This window comes from Schistocerca cancellata, chromosome 7 (genome assembly GCF_023864275.1).
Source record: "Schistocerca cancellata isolate TAMUIC-IGC-003103 chromosome 7, iqSchCanc2.1, whole genome shotgun sequence".
Lineage (NCBI taxonomy): Eukaryota > Metazoa > Arthropoda > Insecta > Orthoptera > Acrididae > Schistocerca > Schistocerca cancellata.
This window is the reverse complement of record NC_064632.1, coordinates 413,089,723-413,116,001: the sequence shown is the minus strand read 5'-3', so window position 1 is coordinate 413,116,001 and position 26,279 is coordinate 413,089,723. Positions and strand designations below refer to the sequence as shown.

At 40.8% G+C, this 26,279-nt stretch overlaps 1 protein-coding gene across 2 annotated transcripts in view; it reads left to right on the top strand.

Moving 5' to 3' along the window:
- Nucleotides 1–20,577, top strand: part of LOC126092315 (cadherin-23-like) — a 517,289-nt gene extending 496,712 nt beyond the window's left edge. For both annotated transcript variants that reach the window (XM_049907844.1, XM_049907845.1), the window contains exons 32-33: nt 11,012–11,173; nt 19,426–20,577. In XM_049907844.1, coding sequence (XP_049763801.1) covers nt 11,012–11,173; nt 19,426–19,831 — 568 coding nt within the window. In that variant the 3' untranslated portion in view covers nt 19,832–20,577. The remainder of the gene's footprint in view (nt 1–11,011; nt 11,174–19,425) is intronic.
- Nucleotides 20,578–26,279: the final 5,702 nt, after the last annotated feature.

Sequence of the window (26,279 nt, the reverse complement as noted above, 5' to 3'; positions counted from 1 at the left end):
ATTGAGTGGATGGGAGAGACTGTGTTTGTGTGCAATGAGAGGTGGTTGAGGTTTGCTGGAAAGGTTGTGAAGGGTGAGTGAGTTGCCTTTCCAGAGGTGGGAAACCAGGAGATTGGATAGTTTTTTGAGGTGAAGGGTGGCATGCTGTTCTAATTGGCGGTTGGCCTGTAGGAGGATGGTTACAAGATGCCACTTCCTTATACACAAATATTCCGCATGTCCAGGGCCTCGCTGCGATGGAGCACTTCCTTTCACGCCGATCACCTGCCGCCCTACCTAAAACCTCTTTCCTCATTACCTTAGCCAGCTTCATCCTGACCCACAACTTCTTCACTTTTGAAAGCCAGACATACCAACAATTAAAGGGAACAGCCATGGGTACCAGGATGGCCCCCTCGTACGCCAACCTATTCATGGGTCACTTAGAGGAAGCCTTCTTGGTTACCCAGGCCTGCCAACCCAAAGTTTGGTACAGATTTATTGATGACATTTTCATGATCTGGACTCACCATGAAGAAGAACTCCCGAATTTCCTCTCCAACCTCAACTCTTTTGGTTCCATCAGATTCACCTGGTCCTACTCTAAATCCCATGCCACTTTCCTTGACGTTGACCTCCACTTGTCCAATGGCCAGCTTCACACGTCCGTCTACATCAAACCCACCAACAAGCAACAGTACCTCCATTACGACAGCTGCCACCCATTCCACATCAAACGATCCCTTCCCTACAGCCTAGGTCTTCGTGGCAAAAGAATCTGCTCCAGTCCTGAATCCCTGAACCATTACACCAACAACCTGAAAACAGCTTTTGCATCCCGTAACTACCCTCCCGACCTGGTACAGAAGCAAATAACCAGAGCCACTTCCTCATCTCCTCAAACCCGGAACCTTCCACAGAAGAACCCCAAAAGTGCCCCACTTGTGACAGGATACTTTCTGGGACTGGATCAGATTCTGAATGTGGCTCTCCATCAGGGATACGACTTCCTCAAATCCTGCCCTGAAATGAGATCCATCCTTCATGAAATCCTCCCCACTCCACCAAGAGTGTCTTTCCGCCGTCCACCTAACCTTCGTAACCTCTTAGTTCATCCCTATGAAATCCCCAAACCACCTTCCCTACCCTCTGGCTCCTATCCCTGTAACCGCCCCCGGTGTAAAACCTGTTCCATGCACCCTCCCACCACCACCTATTCCAGTCCTGTAACCCGGAAGGTGTACAAGATCAAAGGCAGAGCCACGTGTGAAAGCACCCACGTGATCTACCAACTGACCTGCCTACACTGTGATGCATTCTATGTGGGAATGACCAGCAACAAACTGTCCATTCGCATGAATGGACACAGGCAGACAGTGTTTGTTGGTAATGAGGATCACCCTGTGGCTAAACATGCCTTGGTGGACGGCCAGCACATCTTGGCACAGTGTTACACCGTCCGGGTTATCTGGATACTTCCCACTAACACCAACCTGTCAGAACTCCGGAGATGGGAACTTGCCCTTCAGCATATCCTCTCTTCTCGCTATCTGCCAGGCCTCAATCTCCGCTAATTTCTAATTTCAATTTGCCGCCGCTCATACCTCACCTGCCTTTCAACATCATCTTTGCCTCTGTACTTCCGCCCCGACTGACATCTCTGCCCAAACTCTTTGCCTTTACAAATGTCTGCTTGTGTCTGCGTATATGCGGATGGATATGTGTGTGTGTGTGAGTGTATACCTGTCCTTTTTTCCCCCTAAGGCAAGTCTTTCCGCTCCCGTGATTGGAATGACTCCTTACCCTCTCCCTTAAAACCCATAGCCTTTTGTCTTTCCCTCTCCTTCCCTCTTTCCTGACGAGCAACCGTTGGTTGCAAAAGCTTGAATTTTGTGTGTATGTTTGTGTTTGTTTGTGTGTCTATTGACCTGCCAGCGCTTTTGTTTGGTAAGTCTCATCATCTTTCTTTATATATATATATATATGAGACTTACCAAACAAAAGCACTGGCAGGTCGATAGACACACAAACAAACACAAACATACACATAAAATTCTAGCTTTCACAACCAACGGTTGCCTCATCAGGAAAGAGGGAAGGAGAGGGAAAGACGAAAGGTTTTGGGTTTTAAGGGAGAGGGTAAGGAGTCATTCCAATCCCGGGAGCGGAAAGACTTACCTTAGGGGGAAAAAAAGGTATACACTCGCACACACACACACACATATCCATCCGCACGTATACCGACACAAGCAGACATATGGATATAGATGTCTGCTTGTGTCTGTATTTCATGCCCTAAAATGAGGGACAACCTAACTGAATTTCTTCACAACCCTTCTAATGTAGTGTTCCAACACCCACCCAATCTCCACAACATCCTATTCCATCCCTATACCATTGCCAATCCCAACCCCTTGCCACACAGATCGTATCCCTGTGGAAGGCCCAGCTGAAAGACATCGCTGCAAGACCCAGTCTACACATTCACCACTTCCCATTCCAGACCTGCCAAAGGTTTATCCTACACCATCAGGGACCAGGGTGCCTATGAAAGCAGCCATTACATATACCAATTCTGCTGCAATCATCACATAGATTTTTATATTGGTATGACAACCAACCAGTTGTCCACCAGGATGAATGGCCACAGACGAGCTGTTCCATGATTAAAATGACCACCCTGTTGAACAACAAGCAGCTGAACATAACATGCTTGATTTGAATGGTTGCTTCACAACCTGAGTCATGTGGGTCCTACCATCCATCACCAGCTTTTCTGCACTGTACAGATGGGTGTTAGCCATGAAACACATTCTACACTCTCATCTTAGCCTCAGCCTATGGTAATCTATTGTCCTCACATCCCCACCTAACAGTTTCTTGGCCCTCTGTCCTATCATCTCTTCCCAGTTCACGTCCTGCCACCTTCATTATGTGTCACTGCCTGCCAGTGCACACACTTGTCTTTCCCTTTGCTGTTCCTCTTTTTTTCCACTACCTATTCCCCTCTCCCTCCCACCCCCACAGCCTCCAGACGCTGCACTTGGCAGCTTTATCCTGCCACCTAGTGCATGCTTGCTCTTCCAGGCAGTGCTGACTCCCCCCACCCCCACCCCGTTAACCCTCCCGCTTCATTGCCCCATTCCAGATTGCTGCTTCCACTCAAAATGATACAGTTTTCATCCAACCAGAGAGGACCCAGTGATAATGGACATGTGTGCAGCAGATGTGCTTATTTATGTGAATGCTTTGTGTTTTTCTTGTCCTTCCTGAAGAAGGCTTTGGCCACAATCTCAATGTTCAACAGTGTTTTTTGTTGTGCCTATCTGCAATGCAAAGTGTCATATTCATTGTGAGTAGCAGTCTACCATTTCACAATATTGTTGATGTCCCAACCTGAACTTTCCATTTTTTGAGTAAAATGATTGTTGTTAATGGGCTCACTTGTCCCACACCCATGACTTGGCATTCCATGTGTGTAAGCGGCCATTAACCAAGGCCTTAACAATTTCGACTTGTAATGTTAATACTGTATTACACCACGCTTTCCCCTCCTTTTTACAGTGTGCAGCACCCAGTTATGAAGCAATACCCTCCAAAACTAGTCATGCCACTTAAATAAATGTAAATGTCATGTGACTAGGGCCTCCAGTCAGGTAGACCTTTCGCCAGGTGCAAGTCTTTCAATCTGACACCACTTTGGCAACTTGCGCGTTGATGGGGATGAAATGATGCTGATCAGGACAACTCAACACCCAGTCCTTGAGCAGAGAAAATCTCTGACCCAGCTGGGAATTGAACCCAGGCCCTTAGGATTGACACTCTGTCATGTTCACTACTCAGCTACTGGTGGCGGACGTCATGCCAGTTAAAATGTCATTTACAACTTCTCAGTTTAATCAATATGATCCTCAGCTATGGTTATTCACCAAATCAGACTTTATGTTATCTGTATATGCCATTGATTCCACATCTTATACTCTCTATGAACAACCCAGAATTAATTATGTCATGCTGACAATATCCATTGACTGGCACATTTCAAAAAGTAAATAAAGATATTAGATAAAATAAACGAGGCAGGAATTCCTGTAGCATAGTGTGTCTGTGTCACCCATTGTGATTTACAATTACAACCAATTTCCATAAATCTCTATTGTAATGCTTTGATGGAGAACAATGTAAGCAAATTTTTGGTTCATGCAATTGTCAACTAGCAAACTTCAGTCTGAGCTGAGAGGGGTTTATGGGGAAACACCCACCTCCATCTCTCATAGCTGGCAATACGCATCCATGTTTTGTGCTCCTGGAAAACCCGAACTGAAGTAATAGTCACAGAGATCACTGACCCCTTATTCTGTTGTGAGGAGCATACTTGACATCCATCACAGTCCAGGATTAGTCTTTTGGCTCACTGCAAAGTAAGAAAACAGAAAATGAGCAATGCATATCACAAAATAAAGCATTTGTTAACATAGTAAGGTGATTAATCTGGTTTTCATAACCTCTTATCCATTGCCTCTTCAGTATCACATCAGTCTGTAGTTGTGAAGCTGAAAAGCTTAATGAATACTGGAACGTATTTGCTCAATAATGTGGACAACACCACAATTTTGGTTTAAATTTTTCACACATTTATTATCTTTAATGACCTGTTATTTGGTTGATGACCAGTTTCTCAATCTCATATGATTAATAGGGCTCAAACCAGCTCAGCACTCACAAACAAACAAGAGTCCAGTATTAGAATTCATTAAATGAATTGCAATTTTATAGAAACACTGCCCACAAATCAGTAGTAACTCTAACAAGTCACAAAAGCAAGAGATTACATGGAACACAAAATGCAGTCCAGATTTATGCTGTGACTCACAATACACATACTGCCTTGCAGTAAGTAAAGTGTCATAGAAAAGCACAAAGCAGTGTTTCACTTAGGCAAAGTCACCACTTGCAACAATCAATCATTCCAATGGCAATTATTCTCCAACCATCCTACCAAACACAAAGCAGTTCAGGAAAAAAAATTCTGAGTTTGTGGTAAAGAAAACCAACATTACCGAGTGTTCATGGATGCTGATATTCATATTTGTGTAGACTGGTTACACACAGCAGACTCAATAAAGTGTTCATTGTTTACTCACTCAACTGGGACTCTCAAAGATGCTATGCAGCTATTTTCTGGTCACAGACAGACTAGTCAGGGTGACGTCTGACTATTTAAGGGCTGTCATTTGTGGGACCATTTTATTTGTGAGTATAAACACCATATCAAGAATTTTGATAAATTATGCAAACATCTTAATTAATATCCTAATCACCTTGTGAATAAAAATGAGGTCAACAAAATATGGTCAGAATCTAACAAGTACAAAGAGTACACAGTCTATGGTGATTTATGGGTTTCTGCGTCATTAGTAGAACAGTTATCTAAGGTGTATACATTCTATTTCTTTGACACACTTTAAAATGCCTGTCCACCAACTCTCTCATTCTCTCTCTCTTTCTGATCTGTGCTCAACTCTAATTGACTGTATACAGGGTCTAACAGCAAGGAATTTATTCAGCACTTTAAAAAATACTGATAGTGGGGAAAACATGCTACAACAAGGCAAGACCACCTAGCATAAGAATAGAGGGTGAAGTTACAGAAGTGAAGTTTTAGACAGACCTTCTTGGACAATATAGCATCAAAATGCTATACTTAAGTAGGCTCCAGAATAAACTTAACACAGGAAGGATGGAAGACATCATAACTACGTACAAATGCCAGAAAGAAAGTGTTTTGGAAGCAGCAAGAACAGCCCTTGGATAGGCTGAAAAGAAGAAGAAATATGTAGATGAGTTTTCCAGTGAGCTGGAAGACATGATTCATGAAAAGAAAAGAACATATATGGAATGTGTAAGTGATAAGATGTCATAATCAAGAGACTTATATATCGAGATCAGACAACAGGCTAAAATGAGTGCCAGGATGGAGAGGAATGAACATCAGGACAGTCTATGCAGGAATATGGATGGGACAATAGTATGAAATAAGTCTAATGAAGCATAGGAGGTTATTTAAAAAGTGAGAAGTAACATGAGAGTAAGGACATTGTAAGAAAAATTCTCACTCAAGAATGAATAGGACATCATTCAATGTTATTGCACCTAAATAAGTTGAACTACAATGGAGAAGAAGAAGTTAGGATCTTAGAAGAAAACATATAGAAATAACAGAGGAAGATATGGAGGCAGCAATGTCTAAAGAAAAGTAGATAGGACTCCAGGACCAGGAAGTATATGAATGTAACTTATGAGGTGTGGAGGAAGTTTAACAATAAATTTTCAACAGAAACTTTTTGGGAAAGTAGAGGAGAGAGAAGATCCCCTAAGGAATGAAATTTGTCATATGTTGATTTATAAAAAAAGATGACAAGAGGGTATGTAAAAATTGTAGAGAAATACATGTTATCCCAGAAAGAACTTGCCCCCCTTCTAACAGCCGTGTACCGCAAGTCTCTAGAGGAACAGAAGGTTCCAAATGATTGGAAAAGAGCACAGGTAGTCCCAGTCTTCAAGAAGGGTCGTCGAGCAGATGCGCAAAACTATAGACCTATCTCTCTGACGTCGATCTGTTGTAGAATTTTAGAACATGTCTTTTGCTCGAGTATCATGTCGTTTTTGGAAACTCAGAATCTACTATGTAGGAATCAACATGGATTCCGGAAACAGCGATCGTGTGAAACCCAACTCGCATTATTTGTTCATGAAACCCAGAAAATATTAGATACAGGCTCCCAGGTAGATGCCATTTTCCTTGACTTCCGGAAGGCGTTCGATACAGTTCCGCACTGTCGTCTGATAAACAAAGTAAGAGCCTACGGAATATCAGACCAGCTGTGTGGCTGGATTGAAGAGTTTTTAGCAAACAGAACACAGCATGTTGTTCTCAATGGAGAGACATCTACAGACGTTAAAGTAACCTCTGGCGTGCCACAGGGGAGTGTTATGGGACCATTGCTTTTCACAATATATATAAATGACCTAGTAGATAGTGTCGGAAGTTCCATGCGGCTTTTCGCGGATGATGCTGTAGTATACAGAGAAGTTGCAGCATTAGAAAATTGTAGCGAAATGCAGGAAGATCTGCAGCGGATAGGCACTTGGTGCAGGGAGTGGCAACTGACCCTTAACATAGACAAATGTAATGTATTGCGAATACATAGAAAGAAGGATCCTTTATTGTATGATTATATGATAGCGGAACAAACACTGGTAGCAGTTACTTCTGTAAAATATCTGGGAGTATGCGTGCGGAACGATTTGAAGTGGAATGATCATATAAAATTAATTGTTGGTAAGGCGGGTACCAGGTTGAGATTCATTGGGAGAGTCCTTAGAAAATGTAGTCCATCAACAAAGGAGGTGGCTTACAAAACACTCGTTCGACCTATACTTGAGTATTGCTCATCAGTGTGGGATCCGTACCAGATCGGGTTGACGGAGGAGATAGAGAAGATCCAAAGAAGAGCGGCGCGTTTCGTCACAGGGTTATTTGGTAACCGTGATAGCGTTACGGAGATGTTTAACAAACTCAAGTGGCAGACTCTGCAAGAGAGGCGCTCTGCATCGCGGTGTAGCTTGCTCGCCAGGTTTCGAGAGGGTGCGTTTCTGGATGAGGTATCGAATATATTGCTTCACCCTACTTATACCTCCCGAGGAGATCACGAATGTAAAATTAGAGAGATTAGAGCGCGCACAGAGGCTTTCAGACAGTCGTTCTTCCCGCGAACCATACGCGACTGGAACAGGAAAGGGAGATAATGACAGTGGCACGTAAAGTGCCCTCCGCCACACACCGTTGGGTGGCTTGCGGAGTATAAATGTAGATGTAGAACAGCTAGAGGGTATGTACAAATTATAGAGGAATAGATGTTATCCCAGCAACCGCTAGGTTTTTTCTAGTTTTATCAGTAAGAAAATAGAAAATGATGTGTCAGATTTTAGTGAAGAGCAAAGTGGTTTTAGGCAAGGACCATCCTGTCTTTATAACATTCACTGTGTCAACAATTATTGGAAAAATATAGAAATAAAAATAAAAGTGTATATATGACTCTGTGGCCATGCAGAAAGTCTACTAAAATGTCCCTAGAATGGGAAGCAATGAGGAGGGTTAATGAGACACAAATGAAAACTAGGTTACCCAAAGTATTTCCCTTGATGAAGTTCTGAAATAAGGTTGTGGACTGTCACCTGTTTTGTTTGACATTTATTTGGAAGAAGCACTGGATGGCTGGTATAGGAAATGCTCAGACATGGGAATAAAGATGGTGACAATGCTCTTCATTCTCTTTTATTTGCAGGTGACCAGTCAATTTTCTCTCATAATGAAGATGATATGGAATACGTGGCTGAGAAAGCTTAAGGAGGGGTATAACAAACTGGGTTTGGGAATATATCTGGACAAGGCAGAGTGCATGTATATGGGACAGGACTGACTCTGTGGAAATTGAGGCAGAGGAAGGAGAAATAAAATACTCTGAATACAAATATTTGGAAACAATAATGGATAATTCCATTACAAGAGACAAGGACATTACTTCCAGAATAACAATGGGGAAGAGAACTGATAAAGTTTTGCATGGGATAATATGGAATAATAATATTCAGTGGGACATTAAGAAAAGAATATTTCATGCTTTTGTGGAGAAAATAATTCTGTACAGAGTTGAGATGTAGCCACAGACAAGGAAAGCTAGAAATAAAATTAGGACAGTGGTAATACTATGGAACAATGAGCTATAAAGGAGCAGTGTTACAGCTGTCTGAATTCATAGTAGTTCATTGTGAGGCACAATTATAAGAGAAGACATCTGCAATTAACAAGGGAATATGTACAGAGAATTTCAACCATAGGTGGTCAAGGAAAAGTTTAAAGTGAGAGCCACCTGCAAGAAGGAGAGGAAAGGCAAATCCCCACAGGAAGTGATGGAAGACAGAAATTTAGGACTGGTGACTGGAACAAATGAAGCCTGTGGAGGTCAGAAAGGGTAACTCCTGGGGTGAATCACCATAGAAGAAGAAGAAGAAGAAGAAGAAGAAAATACTCTTACAACTTGTTCCATGTAAAATATCGAATGGTAACTCAACTATTAAAACAGGATAAATTATATACTGAGACACATGCATAAAGTTTGTACCTTCACAAGTGCTGTTGAATTTAGAAATACACTTGCTGTAGCTTTGTTGTGGTGATCTGACTACTTTTCTGAAACTGTTACAGGCTGCATTCCTGTTCCAACTTTATGATATATGAATATTCCTGTCTTCTATGTTTCCATAGTATTATGTCTCTTATTGTTTCATGTCAGGCCAATGACTGTTCCATAATGCTTTTGGTAGTTCAGATTTGAACAAAAGAACTCTAACATTCAGCAAACAAAGATTATTTTATTAATTTATTTATGATCCAGTGCCCCATAATGATGCACAATAAAGCTCAAGAGACTGTTTGCCTTGAGATACCAATAAGATCTTTCACACTGAAATTCTAGATAACTTATATGTCCTCAAGATTAATGTGCAACTTCATTTTATAATCTGGTATACTCATGCTCTTGACCATCAGCTCTATATGCTAGCATAAGTTTTGTCCATGCATTGTGCCTCACAATGAACTACTATGAATTCAGGCAGCTGTAACACTGCTCCTTTATAGTTCAATGTTGGCAGTCAGCAGCATACTTTTCTTACATTTCAACAGAATTAAACAGAATTATGTTGCTTGTCCTTTGTCATCATCCTACCACCAATGGGAACTTTATTGATATACAAATAAAAAGAAAATAAAAAAGAACTATCACTTGTAAGTGTACATAGCCCTTATATGAAACTTCCTGGCAGATTATAACTATGTGCTGGACTGAGACTCGAACTCAGGACCTTTGCCTTTCATGGGAAAGTGCTCTACCAACTGAAATTCTGGAAACATCCCCCAGGTTGTGGCTAAGCTATGTCTCTACGATACCCTTTCTTCCAGGAGTGCTAGTTCTGTGTGGTTCACAGAAGAACTTCTGTGAAGCTTGGAAGGTAGGAGACGAGGTACTGGTGGAATTAATGTTGTGAGGATGGGTCATGAGTCATGATAGGTAGCTCAGTTGGTAGAGCACTTTCCTGAAAAAGGCAAAGCTCCCGAGTTTGAGTCTCGGTCCGGCACACAATTTTAATCTGCCAGAAAGTTTCATATCAGTGCACACTCCGCTGCAGAGTGCAAATCTCATTCTAGATATGTAGCCCTTATACATCCTCACCATAACACTCTCATATCTAGTCTGCACTCTATATCCAGTCTGCACTCCCCCCTCCCCTTTCACCACTCAACTCACATAACTGGACCATCAGAGGTAATATGGTTAGTTCCTATCATGTTCCTAATGGTAACAAACCACAAGATCCATAAATTAATTGTTTGTTTCTTGATAAACTTATTTTGTAAGAAATTGTTTTCAAAAGAAGATTATCTCATTCTTAGCAGCTGATAGTTATCAATGTGAAATGACCTGGCTATAACAGCCTTTCTTTTTTCTTATTGAAGAATAAAATGCATCTCAAATTCTTTGTGTTTACATATATTGTTAACAGCTTATACCAGATATTTTATTTAAATTTTAAACCATTTTGCCTAACATAAATATCTCCTTCTTCCTCTCTGTCATCCTCGATCCCTCCTACCCTCTCCTCCCCCCATTCCTCCCCCCCCCCCTCTATTTCTCTCTCTCTCTCTCTCTCTCTCTCCCTCTCTCCCTCTCCCCATCTCTCTCCCATCTTGTAAAAAAGCTTATGGTTTTATACATAATGATGTTTTTCATCCAAAAAATCATTGTAAATCTGTGACCCATATATTACGAGTATTTTCTTCTGTGTTCCATCTTTTCTTTCATTGGAGACCGTAACACATATTTCCATTGATAATGTTTTCTGTTTGGCAAACCTTCACGAATTTTAAAAGTAATGTACTTTCTTAAAGTATTTGAACTCTGTATTTCAGATTGAAACGTCGCTTAGAGGCTCTCCAAGAATTAAAATTTGGATCCCAAAATTCTGGCTTGAATCGTGTTGGAGTTGCTGTACCTAATACCAACAAACATGCAGTAGAAGGGTCAAATCCTATGTGGAGAACAGAAGCAGTTATTGATTATGACAATGTCAGGTATGCTCTAATGACAACAATAATAAACAAAAAATAGTTAAAAAATGGCTCGAAGCACTATGGGACTTAACATCTGAGGCATAATTTTGATTGAGATGACATGTAGGACGCCTACTTTGTCCCAGAAAACAAGCAGTCATCACAACTGTGTCACTTAGGTCTTTGTGCAAAACCAAATCCATCCAGATTTTACTTGTTTGGAAAGTAATATCCAAGGTTTTCTTGGATGGAACAAACATTCTCCTCATTGTCCAGGATCACAGTTACTGTAACACACAGCAAAAACTACGGTAGGCAAGGGGTGTGGGGTAACTGTGGCTAATCCACTATAATTCTTGTATTCATACACATCAGCACAAAATATTTTTGCAGCAGTTGACCAGAGAAGTATTTGACCATCCATCCACATCCTTGTGTGTGCTCTCAATGGCTGCCCTTTCTCTCTCTCTCTCTCTCTCTCTCTCTCTCTCTCTCTCTCTCTGTCCCTACTACTACTACTACTACTACTACTACTACAACATTTGAAACTCCTCTCTGGTCAACATTTTCACCTTGAGCAAACAAACTGAATTTTTATAATTGTTAGCTTGTCTATGTAGCTTAATTCATAAGAGTTGTAGAACTTCACTTGTACTTGAAGTAAAGACTAACATTATATGCTAATATAATAAATTCACATAACTTCACTTGAATGTACCTAAATCAGTGTCTGTGGTAATACTTATGGTACTAATGTATACTTGGAAATTAAGATGATGCTAGGTATATTAATGTGTTCTAAAGGAGAGTATCATGTAAAATAAAAATATATTTTCCAAAGTATGAGAATTTTGTGTAAACGACAGTAGACTAAATCAAATATTAATCACTGCATTTAAATTATGTGTTTTTGTAAATAGGGTTGTATATGTTTCCTAAAAGCCCATTTCTTTTTTAGATGGGCTTTCTCAGGGATTATACTTGTCTTTTAGATAGGATTTATGGAATATAATCTGTGTGTGTGTGTCTGTATGCATCTGAACTGTTGTTCTATTAGGTAGGCCAACATTTGTGTATAATACAGTACACAGGGAATTTCCAAACATTAAGTTGTAATCATGTGAACTAACATAATACAAGAGTCAACTAGGGAGAGAAAATCACAACAGCAGGAGTATTTTATTTGCGTGTTAATGATAGTTCTAATAAACATGAAATTAGCTTACATAGAAATCACTGAATCTGTTCTTACAGCAACTGTAAAATGCAAGCAAAATATACTAAGCTCACTATGGAAATTGTAGCTAGAGTTTCTCAGAAAGTAGAATTACTAATAATGTAATAAGGATCATTAAATTCTTCCCAAAAAGCACCTGTTCTTCTGGGTAAACTGATGTATCAAAGGATGTACTAAAAACATATATATCCTGGGTGAGTGACACACATATTTAGTAGTGTAACCAGTTCACAACAGATGCTACAAGCATATCACATAAATATCAGCTCATCTTTTGAGTCAGCTTTTGTCATAAAAATTTGCCTAGATTGCTTGTAAAAAGACCAGTGCTCACTTCCCACAAAAAAGCGCAATGTGCTCTTTATAGTTTGGCCTTTGCAAAGGGTTCTCTACACAGAAAGCATTATGCAGATTTATTGAGGGAATACTGTGAGTACAGAACTGCAAAATGTTTAGCGTACACTATCTACAGTTTCATAGAGGCTTTGAGTATGTTCCTTACAAAACATCATTGATAATCTTCCATAGTGTGATGGAAGGTACATTCCTATATATTAAAATTAATCAGTTTTTGAAAATATAACATGACTAGGTAGATAAAAAATCTACTCACCAAGCAAAAGCAGGAGAAAATACATATAAAAGTTACGCAATTCTGCAAGCTTTCAGAGCCAGTAGCTCCTTTTCCTAAAGAAAGGTAGAAGGGAATGGAACAGGGATGAAGAAAAAGGACTGGAAAAGTTGAGGAAATGGGGAGAGTTACTGAAAAGTTGCCCGCAACCCTGGTCGGGGAAACTTATGGGACCGGGTGAGAAGGAAAGACTGACTGTTGAGGAGATGAAAGACTGACTGTTGAGGACTGTACTGGATGAGATTTGAAAACCTGAGACCTTCAAGGTGGAAGTAGGGCAATAAAAAGTCAGAAATTACTGACAGAGCATTGTGCAAAGCCAATCATTCCAGCCATTCCAAAACTGTTGTCTTCAAGGCACCCACTGAATGCCATAGCTGAACACATGAAACCTGTAGAACAAAGACTCCCTTCGTATATGAAAGACACCAACCATTTCCTAGATTATCTACAGTTTGTGCTAGTCCCACTCCTACCACACACCTTGAGTATCAGGATTGATGACACCTCCCTCTATAACAACATTCCCCTTGTACATGATCTGTCTGCTGCTGAAAATTATGTCAATCAGTGTCCACTTGATTCCAGACCTATGACATCTTTCCTGCTTTCCTTATACTTATGAACTACTACTTTACCTTTGTGGGGCAGACATACAGATTGGTAGTGCAACCTTGACAACCAAGATGACTCCTTTCTATGCCAATGATTTCATGGGTTGCTTGAATAACATTTTTGCCATATAAACACATAGTGAGACTGACCAGTTAAAATTTTTGAAACCTCTAAATACATTCCCACAGTTAAATTTTGCATGGTCCTGTTCTGAATCACATGCCACTTTCCTTGATGTTTACCTCATCCTCACCAAGGCTCAGCTACACACTTCTGTTCACATTAAACCTGCAATTAAATAATAGTACTTCCATTTTGTCATCCTTTCCAGGTCAAACATTCCCTCCCGTACAGCCTTAGCATTGAGGCAAAGGTATTTTTTCAGATGCACACTCATTAGAGCAATATTCCACAATTTTCACTTTAGCCTTCACTGGACATAATTACCCTACTAACCTAATTTAAAAGCACTTTTCTTGGGCTATCAGATCCAACCTTGGTACTGATGAATCCTCAAAAAAATGGCTTTAGGAGTGCACCCCTTGTCAGTCAGTACTGGCCTGGTCTTAAATGTATTAATCAGCTACTTCAACAGGACTGTGACCTTCTAAAATCTTGCTCTGAAATGAAGTCCATTCCATCTGACATTTTGCCCATCACAACTAGAGAATAGTTTTTTGTTGCCCTCCTTCCTCCCCTCCACTCACACACATATCACCATAATATCCTTGTCAGACCCTATGCTCCTTCCGCACCCATTTCTCTATGCTCTGGCACCTACCCCTGTGACTGCCCATGCTGTCAGACTTGCCCTAAGCACCCTCCTACCACCACATATACCAGCCTTGTAACTAGCAAACATACTGTCAAAGGAAGATCCAACACATCTCATACCAGTTGTTATGTAAACACTGTTTGGCCTTCTATGTAGGTATGACTACCACCAAGTTATCAGTTAGGATGAACGGGCACAGTTATACACCAACAGCACACAATATCCTGTGCCAGAGCATGCTCTACAACATGAAAGTCTGCCCCCCAACCCCCCTCCTGACATTACAATATCAGTTTCTGAAAACTCAAGAGATGGGAACTTGTGGTACAACACATCCTTGCCTCTTGTCATGCACTGGACCTAAATTTGTGTTAATTTCTTCAATCTCAACATTTCTTTTCAGTAGTTATTCCTTTTCTTCACTCTCTTTTACTTTTCTATATCTTTTATTCTCATACCTGTCTATTCTCTCCCCAACCCCACCCTCCCACCACCTATCTACCATGTGTAATGCACTTAGCTTTGTGCTTCTGTTAATTCTTTCATGATGTTTTGTCAATAATCTGTTTTGCTTACTATCCAATCATTCACCTTTAAGCTCTCAGGTTTTCAAATCTTCTCCAGTGCAGTTCCCAACATTTGGTCTTTCCTTCTCATCCCATCCAGAAAATGTCCCTCAACAAGTGTTCTCAGTGACTTTTCTGTAACTCTTCCCATTTCCCAAACCTTGTCAGTCTTTTTCCTTCATCCCTCTCCCTTTCTCTTCAAGATTTCTGCCAGAAGAAGGAGCCACTGGCTCCAAAAGATTGCACATTTCCATAACTTTTGTATCTGCATGTACATCTACATCCATACTCCGCAAGCCACCTGACGGTGTGTGGCGGAGGGTACCTTGAGTACCTCTATCAGTTCTCCCTTCTATTATAGTCTCGTATTGTTCATGGAAAGAAGGATTGTCGGTATGCCTCTGTGTGGGCTCTAATCTCTCTGATTTTATCCTCATGGTCTCTTCGCGAGATATACGTAGGAGGGAGCAATATACTGCTTGACTCTTCGGTGAAGGTATGTTCTCGAAACTTTGACAAAAGCCCGTACCGAGCTACTGAGCATCTTTCCTGCAGAGTCTTCCACTGGAGTTTATCTATCATCTCCGTAACGCTTTCGCGATTACTAAATGATCCTGTAACGAAGCGCGCTGCTCTCCGTTGGATCTTCTCTATATCTTCTATCAACCCTATCTGGTACGGATCCCACACTGCTGAGCAGTATTCAAGCAGTGGGCGAATAAGCGTACTGTAACCTACTTCCTTTGTTTTTGGATTGCATTTCCTTAGGATTCTTCCATTGAATCTCAGTCTGGCATCTGCTTTACTGGCAATCAACATTATATGATCATTCCATTTTAAATCACTCCTAATGCGTACTCCCAGATAATTTATGGTATTAACTGCTTCCAGTTGCTGACCTGCTATTTTGTAGCTAAATGATAAAGGATCTATTTTTCTGTGTATTCGAAGCACATTACACTTGTCTACATTGAGATTCAATTGCCATTCCCTGCACCATGCGTCAATTCGCTGCAGATCCTCCTGCATTTCAGTACAATTTTCCATTGTTACAACCTCTCGATACACCACAGCATCATCTGCAAAAAGCCTCAGTGAACTTCTGATGTCATCCACCAGGTCATTTATGTATATTGTGAATAGCAACGGTCCTATGACACTCCCCTGCGGCACACCTGAAATCACTCTTACTTCGGAGGACTTCTCTCCATTGAGAATGACATGCTGCGTCCTGTTATCTAGGAACTCCTCAATCCAATCACACAATTGGTCTGATAGTCCATATGCTCTTACTTTGTTCATTAAACGACTGTGGGGAACTGTATCGAATGCCTTGCGGAAGTCAAGAAACACGGCATCTACCCTCTGAGTCTCGTGGACAAATAGCGCGAGCTGGGTTTCACATGACCGTCTTTTTCAAAACCCATGCTGATTCCTACAGAGTAGATTTCTAGTCTCCAGAAAAGTCATTATACTCGAACACAATATGTGTTCCAAAACTCTACAACTGATCGATGTTAGAGATATAAGTCTATAGTTCTGCACATCTGTTCGACGTCCCTTCTTGAAAATGGGGATGACCTGTGCCCTTTTCCAATCCTTTGGAACGCTACGCTCTTCTAGAGACCTACGGTACACCGCTGCAAGAAGGGGGGCAAGTTCCTTCACGTACTCTGTGTAAAATTGAACTGGTATCCCATCAGGTCCAGAGGCCTTTCCTCTTTTGAGCGATTTTAATTGTTTCTCTATCCCTCTGTCGTCTATTTCGATATCTACCATTTTGTCATCTGTGCAACAATCTAGAGAAGGAACTACAGTGCAATCCTCCTCTGTGAAACAACTTTGGAAAAAGACATTTAGTATTTCGGCTTTTAGACTGTCATCCTCTGTTTCAGTACCACTTTGGTCACAGAGTGTCTGGACATTTTGTTTTGATCCACCTACCGCCTTGACATGAGACCAAAATTTCTTAGGATTTTCTGCCAAGTCAGTACATAGAACTTTACTTTCGAATTCATTGAACGCCTCTCGCATAGCCCTCCTCAAACTACATTTCGCTTCGCATAATTTTTGCAAGGCTTTGGCTATGTTTATGTTTGCTGTGAAGTTCCCTTTGCTTCCGCAGTAGTTTTCTAACTCGGTTGTTGTACCACGGTGGCTCTTTTCCATCTCTTTTTCATCTAACGCATTATGTACGATGGTTTTGAACTTTGTCCACTGATCCTCAACACTATCTGTACTTGAGACAAAACTTTTGTGTTGAGCCAACAGGTACTCTGAAATCTGCTTTTTCTCACTTTTTCTAAACAGAAAAATCTTCCTACCCTTTTTAATATTCCTATTTACGGCTGAAATCATCGATGCCGTAACCGCTTTATGATCGCTGATTCCCTGTTCTGCGTTAACTTTTTCAAATAGTTCGAGTCTGTTTGTCACCAGAAGTTCTAATATGTTATCACCACAAGTCGGTTCTCTGTTTAACTGCTCAAGGTAGTTTTCAGATAAAGCACTTAAAAAAATTTCACTGGATTCTTTGTCCCTGCCACCTGTTACGAACGTCTGAGTCTCCCAGTCTATATCCAGCAAATTAAAATCTCCACCCAGAACTATAACAAGATGGGGAAATCTACTCAAAATATTTTCCAAATTATCCTTCAGGTGCTCAGCCACAACAGCTGCTGAGCCAGGGGGCCTATAGAGACATCCAATTACCATGTCTGAGCCTGCTTCAACCGTGACCTTCACCCAAATCATTTCACATTTCGGATCTCCGTCAATTTCCTTTGATACTATTGCTCTTCTTATCACTATAAAGACGCCTCCCCCTTCACTGTCCAGCCTGTCTCTGCGGTATACATTCCAATCTGAGTTTAGGATTTCATTACTGTTTACGTCTGGTTCAGCCAACTTTCTGTCCCTAGTACTATATGGGCGTTGTGACCGTTTATTAATGAGAGCAGTTCTGGGACCTTTCTGTAGGCGCTCCTGCAGTTTACTATTAGCACATTAATATTGTTATTCCCTGTTGCATTTTGCCTACTCCTACCTTGCCGCGTCTCAGGAGGCGTCTTGTCGGGCCTAGGGAGGGGATTCTCTAACCTAAAAAACCCCCATGTGCACTCCACACGTACTCCGCTACCCTTGTAGCCGCTTCCGGCGTGTAGTGCACGCCTGACCTGTTCAGGGGGACCCTACATTTCTCCACCCGATAGCGGAGGTCGAGAAATTTGCACCCCAGATCTCCGCAGAATCGTCTGAGCCTCTGGTTTAAGCCTTCCACTCGGTTCCAAACCAGAGGACCGCGATCGGTTCTGGGAATGATGCTACAAATAGTTAGCTCTGATTTCACCCCGCGAGCGAGGCTTTCCGCCTTCACCAATTCCGCCAGCCGCCTGTACGAACTGAGGATGACCTCTGAACCCAGACGGCAGGAGTCATTGGTGCCGACATGAGCAACAATTTGCAGTCAGGTGCACCCAGTGCTCTCTATCGCCGCCGGTAGGGCCTCCACCACATCTCGGATGAGACCCCCCGGCAAGCAGACAGAGTGAACACTGGCCTTCTTCCCCGACCTTCCCGCTATTTCCCTAAGGGGCTCCATCAACCGCCTAACGTTGGAGCTCCCAATAACTAATAAACCCCTCCCCCCGTGTGCCTGCTCAGACGTTGCTGAAGGAGCAGCCACATGTCCACTCACAGGCAGAGCGGGCGATGCCACACGGCCAGCCTCCACAATGACCCTCTGCCTCCTGCGCCGCGTGCGCTGCTGAACCCACCACTCCCCTTGGGGAGAGGGTGGCCCAACCGCGCCCAGTACCCGCGAAGATGTCTTGACAGCAGGGACAGTGGGTGAAGCATTTAACACCTGGGGTGTACCTTGCAACGCACCAGACTCCCCACTGCCGCTACACTCCGAGGCAGCAGCCTGAAGACAGCTGACCGCGGCCATCAACACGCTCAGCTATTCGCGAACAGTGGCCAGCTCCTCCTGCATCCGTACACAGCAGTCACACATCCTATCCATCCTAAGGAATCAATTTACTGAAGAGAGTTAATCAACCTTTAACTAGACTGCTAATTCACTAAAGGCGGCTGTTTATTCACTAAACTGTGGTTGCTAGCCACTTCTTGTGGTTGCTAGCCACTTCTTGCTTAGCACTACCTGTCTCTGGACTGAGATGATGATGATGTTTGGTTTGTGGGGTGCTCAACTGCGTGGTTATCAGCGCCCGTACAATTATCCAATCTGTGCTCAGTCCAATTTTGCCACTTTCCTGGATGATGATGAAATGATGAGAATGATAAGATGAAGATGTGAAATCACATCTAACAAACTTTGTAGAATATCGTAGCAGATCTTTTGTAAATTCTTAATAATTCTGCCTACTTGTTACAGTGATACAAAATTTATAAACTTTAAATTAATAGAGACATATCCTTTTTTTACAGCCAAAGTAGTGGTGATTCTGATATGATTGGCATAGAAGACAATCCTGAGTTTCAGCCCAGTAAGAACAAATCACAGTTCCTTGATGGTCCACAGCCAAGAAAACTTACTGGGATTCTCAACAAAGAATTCACTTTTCATCCAGATGACTCTGACGACAAATTAAAAACTGAAAGTCAGTACCTAAGCCCTGATTCTTTAGGTGAAGGACAACAACCAAGAAGAATTACTGAAACACTTAATAGCAATTTTATTTTGCAATGTGACAATGATGCTAATGATCTTAATCAGAAAACTCAAAGTGTAAATCCTCTTGCCAATGGAAATCTGACAAACACAGATAATTATGAAGGAAATGACAATTTTAGTTTCAAGCCAACAGAGTCTGTACCTGTTACACAGTTGTAGAAAGGCTGCCTCAGACACTGTCTCAGGGCAGTACTTATATGTTAAGAGTTATGATCTTCACTTCATTTCTTAACTCTAAATGATAGTGTGAGAAATATGTACTGCAACTTACTTCATTTAGAGTACAGCTGAGCACTTAAGCTGTTATGATTAATTACATTTTTTTTCTGTTTATTCATGTTTACCTTTAAATGTCTGTGATTTTCCTTGGAATTTGTGAATTTGCATGAGACTGACATTTCAGGTATCTTGTTGTACTCTTTTTTATAATCAAAAGGAATGTATTATATTATTAGTGGAGTGTTAAGATAAATATTTTAGTTAGAAAGCTGAACTTCATACATTGTGAGTGTAATATAGATAAATTAGTACAGAACTGCGTATTTATGACCAATGTATGAAATTAAATCCATATTTCTTAAAATATTTTTAATATTGTGAATAGTTTAATTATTTGTTTGCTCACTACCAACTGTGATAATTTACCAAAAATAAATAGAAATGATGTGATGAATTAAAGACATAAACACACATAAATTTAAGCTAAAGAGATGTACTAATATAACAGTTGCAACAGCTTTTACCATTAATGAGTTTTTCCTAAGACATTACTGAGAATCAGTCTGAGTTCATTATAAAAAAAGAACATATTTGACCTCCTCCTCTCTCTGGCACCTCCCCCTTTATCTTTTGCCCTTTCCTCATAACAGGTGGCTCCCTTTCATACTGGGGTGTAAGCCACCTGCCCCTCCTTCCTAACCTTCCCCTCTTTCTTCCTGGAAGTATAAACTAAAAGTTCTGAAAATGAGATCATTTTCCTACCTTTTAAATGTATCAACAGAACTGGAATTTAATTTCTTCCAGGTAAGTACTGGCCAACCATAGTGTCCATTTTTCTAATCCAATATTATTCTTTTCCTTTTTTTTTTTAAAAAATGAATTTTCTTTTCAATTCAAAGTGATGCAAACATATAATGACATGATTAAATAAGGAATCTACCCAGGATCCCACACCAAAAAAGATATAGCAGAACAGAATGAGACGGAAATACATCCTGTAGACATTTTTACTGCAGCTATGGTTATCATTATTTATTTATTTATTCACCTCAGTCAATCAAACTGTACAGCCAGCCTCTTTAACTATTACTGATGCAGTGAACCTAAATTAAGACCACTGTTGAATGATTAAGTAAAGTATAAGAACACTGAAATCTGTTGAAACATAGTGTCATATTAGCAATGACGCTCAGTGTTCATTTACATTCATTGTCATGAGTTGACATTTGAATAGTATTAGATTATTTGTTAATTCAAAAAATGACATTTACCTGAGCCAAATGAGAAGCTAAATTTTTATAAATGGTGTAACTGTTTCCATGCATTAAATCAGATACTGACACGGGGTCGGAAATCTTTGTTCTCCAAGTTATGTTTATAAAGTTTTCTTACTTTTTCCTCTCCTTTTTGCATACCAGAATAATGTGATTGAGATACACTATTTCAGATACTTCCTGGGAGTAGTATAGATTAACCATTACAGATGGGTTTGATGATGTGCATGTTGTAGGCATGTCCTAATGGAAAATGCAGTATACCAAAATTCATTTTAAGTTTATTTCGCTGGATGACAGGTTGAGCTTGGAGATAAAATTTTCTTGTGTCCATCTGTGTAGTGAACCAGTAGCTGAACTATTTCTCATGAACATATTTCTGGATTAAAGAAATAAAATCAGTGTAATGTAAAGAAATGACTTGAGAGTGGTCTTTTGTAACACTATGCTTTGCTAATGTGTCCATGCTTTTGTTGTGTTACCTATCATCATGACCATTAATACATATCAAATTAATATCTTGATGCTTTGATTTTGTATTCCATATTTCACACAAAACATCTTTTACATATTTACTTGCTTGAGTCTAGATGTTGGAATATTCCAATTTTTGTAATGTACTTCTGCAATCTGTTAGTATTATAATTTTTAGAAATTTTTGTATTCCATATGTTATCCTGCCTTAATATGTTATCCTTCCATAACTACCAAGATCTCAGCTGTATACATGATGTTTCTTAATTCCCTTTACAGGATTCTAGTGGATGTCAAGGGGAATTGATAGATAAAGTTCTGATAAGGAACCCATATTCAGAAATGTGCTGTTTGGATGGTGAACATCAGATTACTTTCAAATGGCCCACTTCACAGTTCACTGTATAAGGTAGAGCTGCACAACTCATGCATCAAGAACATTTTCTGGATCATATCAGTTCATCACATATCATTTTCATCTGACTCCAACAACTTCTCTGAGAAATGGATACCTTTGCAACTAGGCGACCTGACTGCAGTGCTCCACAGATGTGTGCCTGGGTTTGTGGATCATGGGTACGAAAGCATGCATTGCAGATACACTTTATGCAATGAACAGCAAGGTCACCATGTAAAGCAGCTGCTGTAGAACATACAGGTCAAACCTCTTTGTCTCTGGGTACTGTAAAGCAGGAGATTTGAATGTAATCCCCCATCAGGCTTTGTTTCTTTACTCTTTGTTGTCTTTCCACCAGCCTTCTTGTATAATGGTTATGTTCCTATCCCAATTCCTTCTTGTTATACTGGTCTCAACTGAATTAATCCAGCTTGTTTCAGGCATTCCTCTTGCCTTCAAACTTGGTCTCCATCATTCATTTTGCAATTCCCCCATATTCCATAGTCTTTACACATCCACCCAATTTTAGTCTACTCTTCTCAGTTCTGTCACTCAATGTTTCTATGCCAGTTTCCTTCACAACTTCTTCATTTCTCACTCCTCTCTTCTGATCATTGTCCAGGTCTCCCATGTGTATGGCAGCATGAGTGCAAAGCATGTCTTGTACATCACTTCCTTACATTTCTTTAGCACTTCTCTTCCCCAGACTAAGCCCCTCACATACTAGTAAAATGCATTGTTCTGCTGCACCCTTCTACTGATTTGTAGCCCCATCCTTGTATTCTGTATTAACTCATTTTCTATCTATTTGAAGATGTCCTTAGTTTCAGTTTCTTGCCTTTTAATATTAATTTGTCCTTTCCCTTCTCTATCTCCTCTAGTTACCAGCATAGTTTTATTTTTTTCTCCAGACTGCATTTCAAGCTGTATTTCTCGATTTTTCATGTAATATGTGCAGTTGTTCTTGTACATCCTTACTGTTAGTTCTCCGCGTATGATACCATTGGCAATAACAGCATCTCTTTTCCTCTATATGCTTCATTTTTCTCTCTCATAATTTAATCCATCACCATTTCAAATAATAATGGTGACACAACACTTCCTTATATCAACCCCATAACATTCCTGATATGGTCCTACTCGAGTCTGGATTTATCATTAAGTAGGAATGGGAGTTGGAGAGCTAGGCCAAGTTCCGGGGGATCGAGCAGTACAGGCTCCGACAGAGATAGTGAGTGGTGCACCTCAGAATAGATAACTCTCTCAACCCAAATATGTGTCCAAGGTACAGGGTGCAAGACCACGGTTGGATGCCCACGTGGAATGTTTCCCTAGAAAAATGTAATCAACCAAGCAACAAGTCCAGAATACTGCATCTGATGGCCATAAGCTACCATGTAAACCTGCTGCAGGTAAGACTATTAAATGCCCAGAATTATTTTGCCTTTTAAATATTAACAATCGTAGATAAAGGACTACAACAACGTAATCGTTGAAGCAACAAGTAGCAGGTGTTACTAACAACAGTAATACTTAATCGAAAGACCTCCTGCGACCCAGCATATACAAACATTAAAAATAAGGGAGTTAAAACAGCAGTATATAATATATATATATAACTAGAACTATGTTACCTTGCTGACAACGCTAATAATCAGTCACCAGACCGGCTGTGACACAACATATACATAAATAAAAGGGACTTAAACCACAACATATATAGATTTTAAAAAACTAAAACTACATATTCAACCAAGTCACAAGCACCGATTACAACTGCAAGTGGCTGTAAAACATTTGGTACTAACAGTATTTTCAACCGTACGCTGATTGAACACTCAACGGTCCTCTGTCGAAAGGCTGTTCTTGTAGCTTGCCATTAAATAAATTATTAATCAATGGTGCATGTTAATACAACAGTAAACATCAACAGCGCTCTGTTGAAAGATAGTAATCTTGCTGAGTTATTAATAATCACAGAGCAATGACGTATTTGGTTATAACAGTAATTTCAACTGTAATCCCATTGAGCACTCAATGGTGTTCTGTCGAAAGCCTCTTCTTGTTGCTTGCTGTTAAACAATTTGTCATTCAATGGTGCATATTAGCAACAACAGGAATATCAATGGCACTCTGTCGAAAGGTAGTAATCTTGTCAACAGTATTTAATAACCACAGAGCAACGATATATTTCGTTATAATAGTAATTTCAACTGTACGCTCATTGAACACTCAATGTTGCTCTGTCAAAATGCTCCTCTTGTTGATTGACATTAAACAAATTGTAATTCAATGGTGCTTGTTAACAACAACAGGAAAATTCGGGGAACACTACAAGAAAGCCATGACACAAATCCATAAGATGCAAACTTGCTGACCAAGTTGACAATATACCATTTAGCGTTTAATACATACATGTGACCATAGGCAGATTCAAACTGTCAAATGGTGAACGTCACTTTGCCAGGAGGCAATCTCACTGGTGCAACCTTGTGGACAGCAAAATAAATAGCAAACAACTGGCGCACACTAGCAACCAAGAGTCTAGTCTGCCTGAGGCAGCTTCAAATACCAACAGCCACAGTTTCACAGACCAATGGCCACAGTTTAAACCACCACATTCTCTTTAGGGGGGAGCGGGGGGGGGGGGGGGGGGGGGGGCTACATAAAGAAAGAGCAATCTTACCACAAGAAGCCAGGAACTCAATAATATAAACAGCAGAACATCATTCCTCCAGGCACAGCGCCTCACCACCCTTCCCAATGAGTCGCAATTGTAAACCTCGACTAGGCATGGCTTTCCACCTCAAAACAGTTCACCGTATGATACAATCCCGCTCGCAAAACATGGCCATCCATGTGGGCCACCTGCCATCAACTGCTCATACGCTAGGGGGAGGCGAGTGGGAATGTCAAAGGATGGCAGCATGACAGCTTAGGCCTTAATTTGACTAACAAGCACTCAAATGAACATATTGTTAGCAAGGTTTTTAACCAGGAAGTTGAGCGGACCCAGTCTCTTGTGGACCTGGCATGGACCAATAAAGGGGGGTGAGGGGGGTAACTTACCAACACTAGGTAATCCTCTGGTCACATGGGCATTAAAGTTACACACAAAAACCTGATCCCCTACCTTTATTCGGACCGGGACCCTACCAATGTTATAGTGCTGAGCTTGCCAAAGTTATGCTCACTCAATATTGCACCTAGCATTCTCCCAATTGTGCTTAATTTGATGTGGATCCATATTTGCTGGTAAGAAGTCTTTGATAGTCCACATATTGGCTAGGGGAGTATTAATTGGATAAGCAAGCATGAGGAAGGTGGGGGTCGTGCCAGAACCCTCATCCTGAGCAGTGTAAAAAGCAAGATTGAGCCACGGCAATGACGAATTCCACTTGTCCTGTGCTTTGGCATGATAAATAATTAAGGCTGTCTTTAGGTTCTGGTTAATAAGCTCAACAAATGGAGGCTGGGGATAGCAAAGTGTGGTGGTAACATGTTTGATGGCATTATTAAAGCAGAACCTGCGAAATCCTTTTTAAATAAAGCAGGGTGCATTGTCACTAACCAGGGTCTTAGGGGGGGCCAAAGAGGATGAAAACTTTAGTAAGATGGTTAATGGTGCTGTGCGTCATAATCTCCCTGCTAGGTAGGAGCCACATGAGGCAGCTAAAGGTATCCATGATGACCAAAATATAGCAGTTCCCATTCTTGGTCCTGGGTAAGGTTCCCATGTGATCAATTAAGACCTTATCCATGAGGGTAAACTCTTGGTCGGATTGCAATAATCCCTGACAAATGTTATTTCCTGATTTTACAGGCTTCACATTGCCTAACTAATCAACAGACATCCTTATACATCATGGTACAGGTGACATGCTGGCACATTTTGGCGGCCATTCTGGTCATCCCTAAATGTCCACCTAGGAGTGAAGTATGAAAATACTTAAAGGTGGGCTGAACAAGGATCTGAGGCAAGCAAATCCTATCCTGAATGGACCTGCCAAACCACTGACACAGGCAAGCTCATAACCCAAATGGTCAATTTTTAAGTATGACAACCCTGGATAGTTCCTTGGGGCCATGCTCCTATAAAATCTGACACGCTCTGCTCGTAACCCAGAAAAAACCACGCTCTGCTTCCATTGATATGGTCCTACTCAAGTCTGGATTTATTGTTAAATAGGAATGGAAGTGGGAGGTCTAGGCCAAGTTGCAGGGGATCGAGAAATACAGGCTC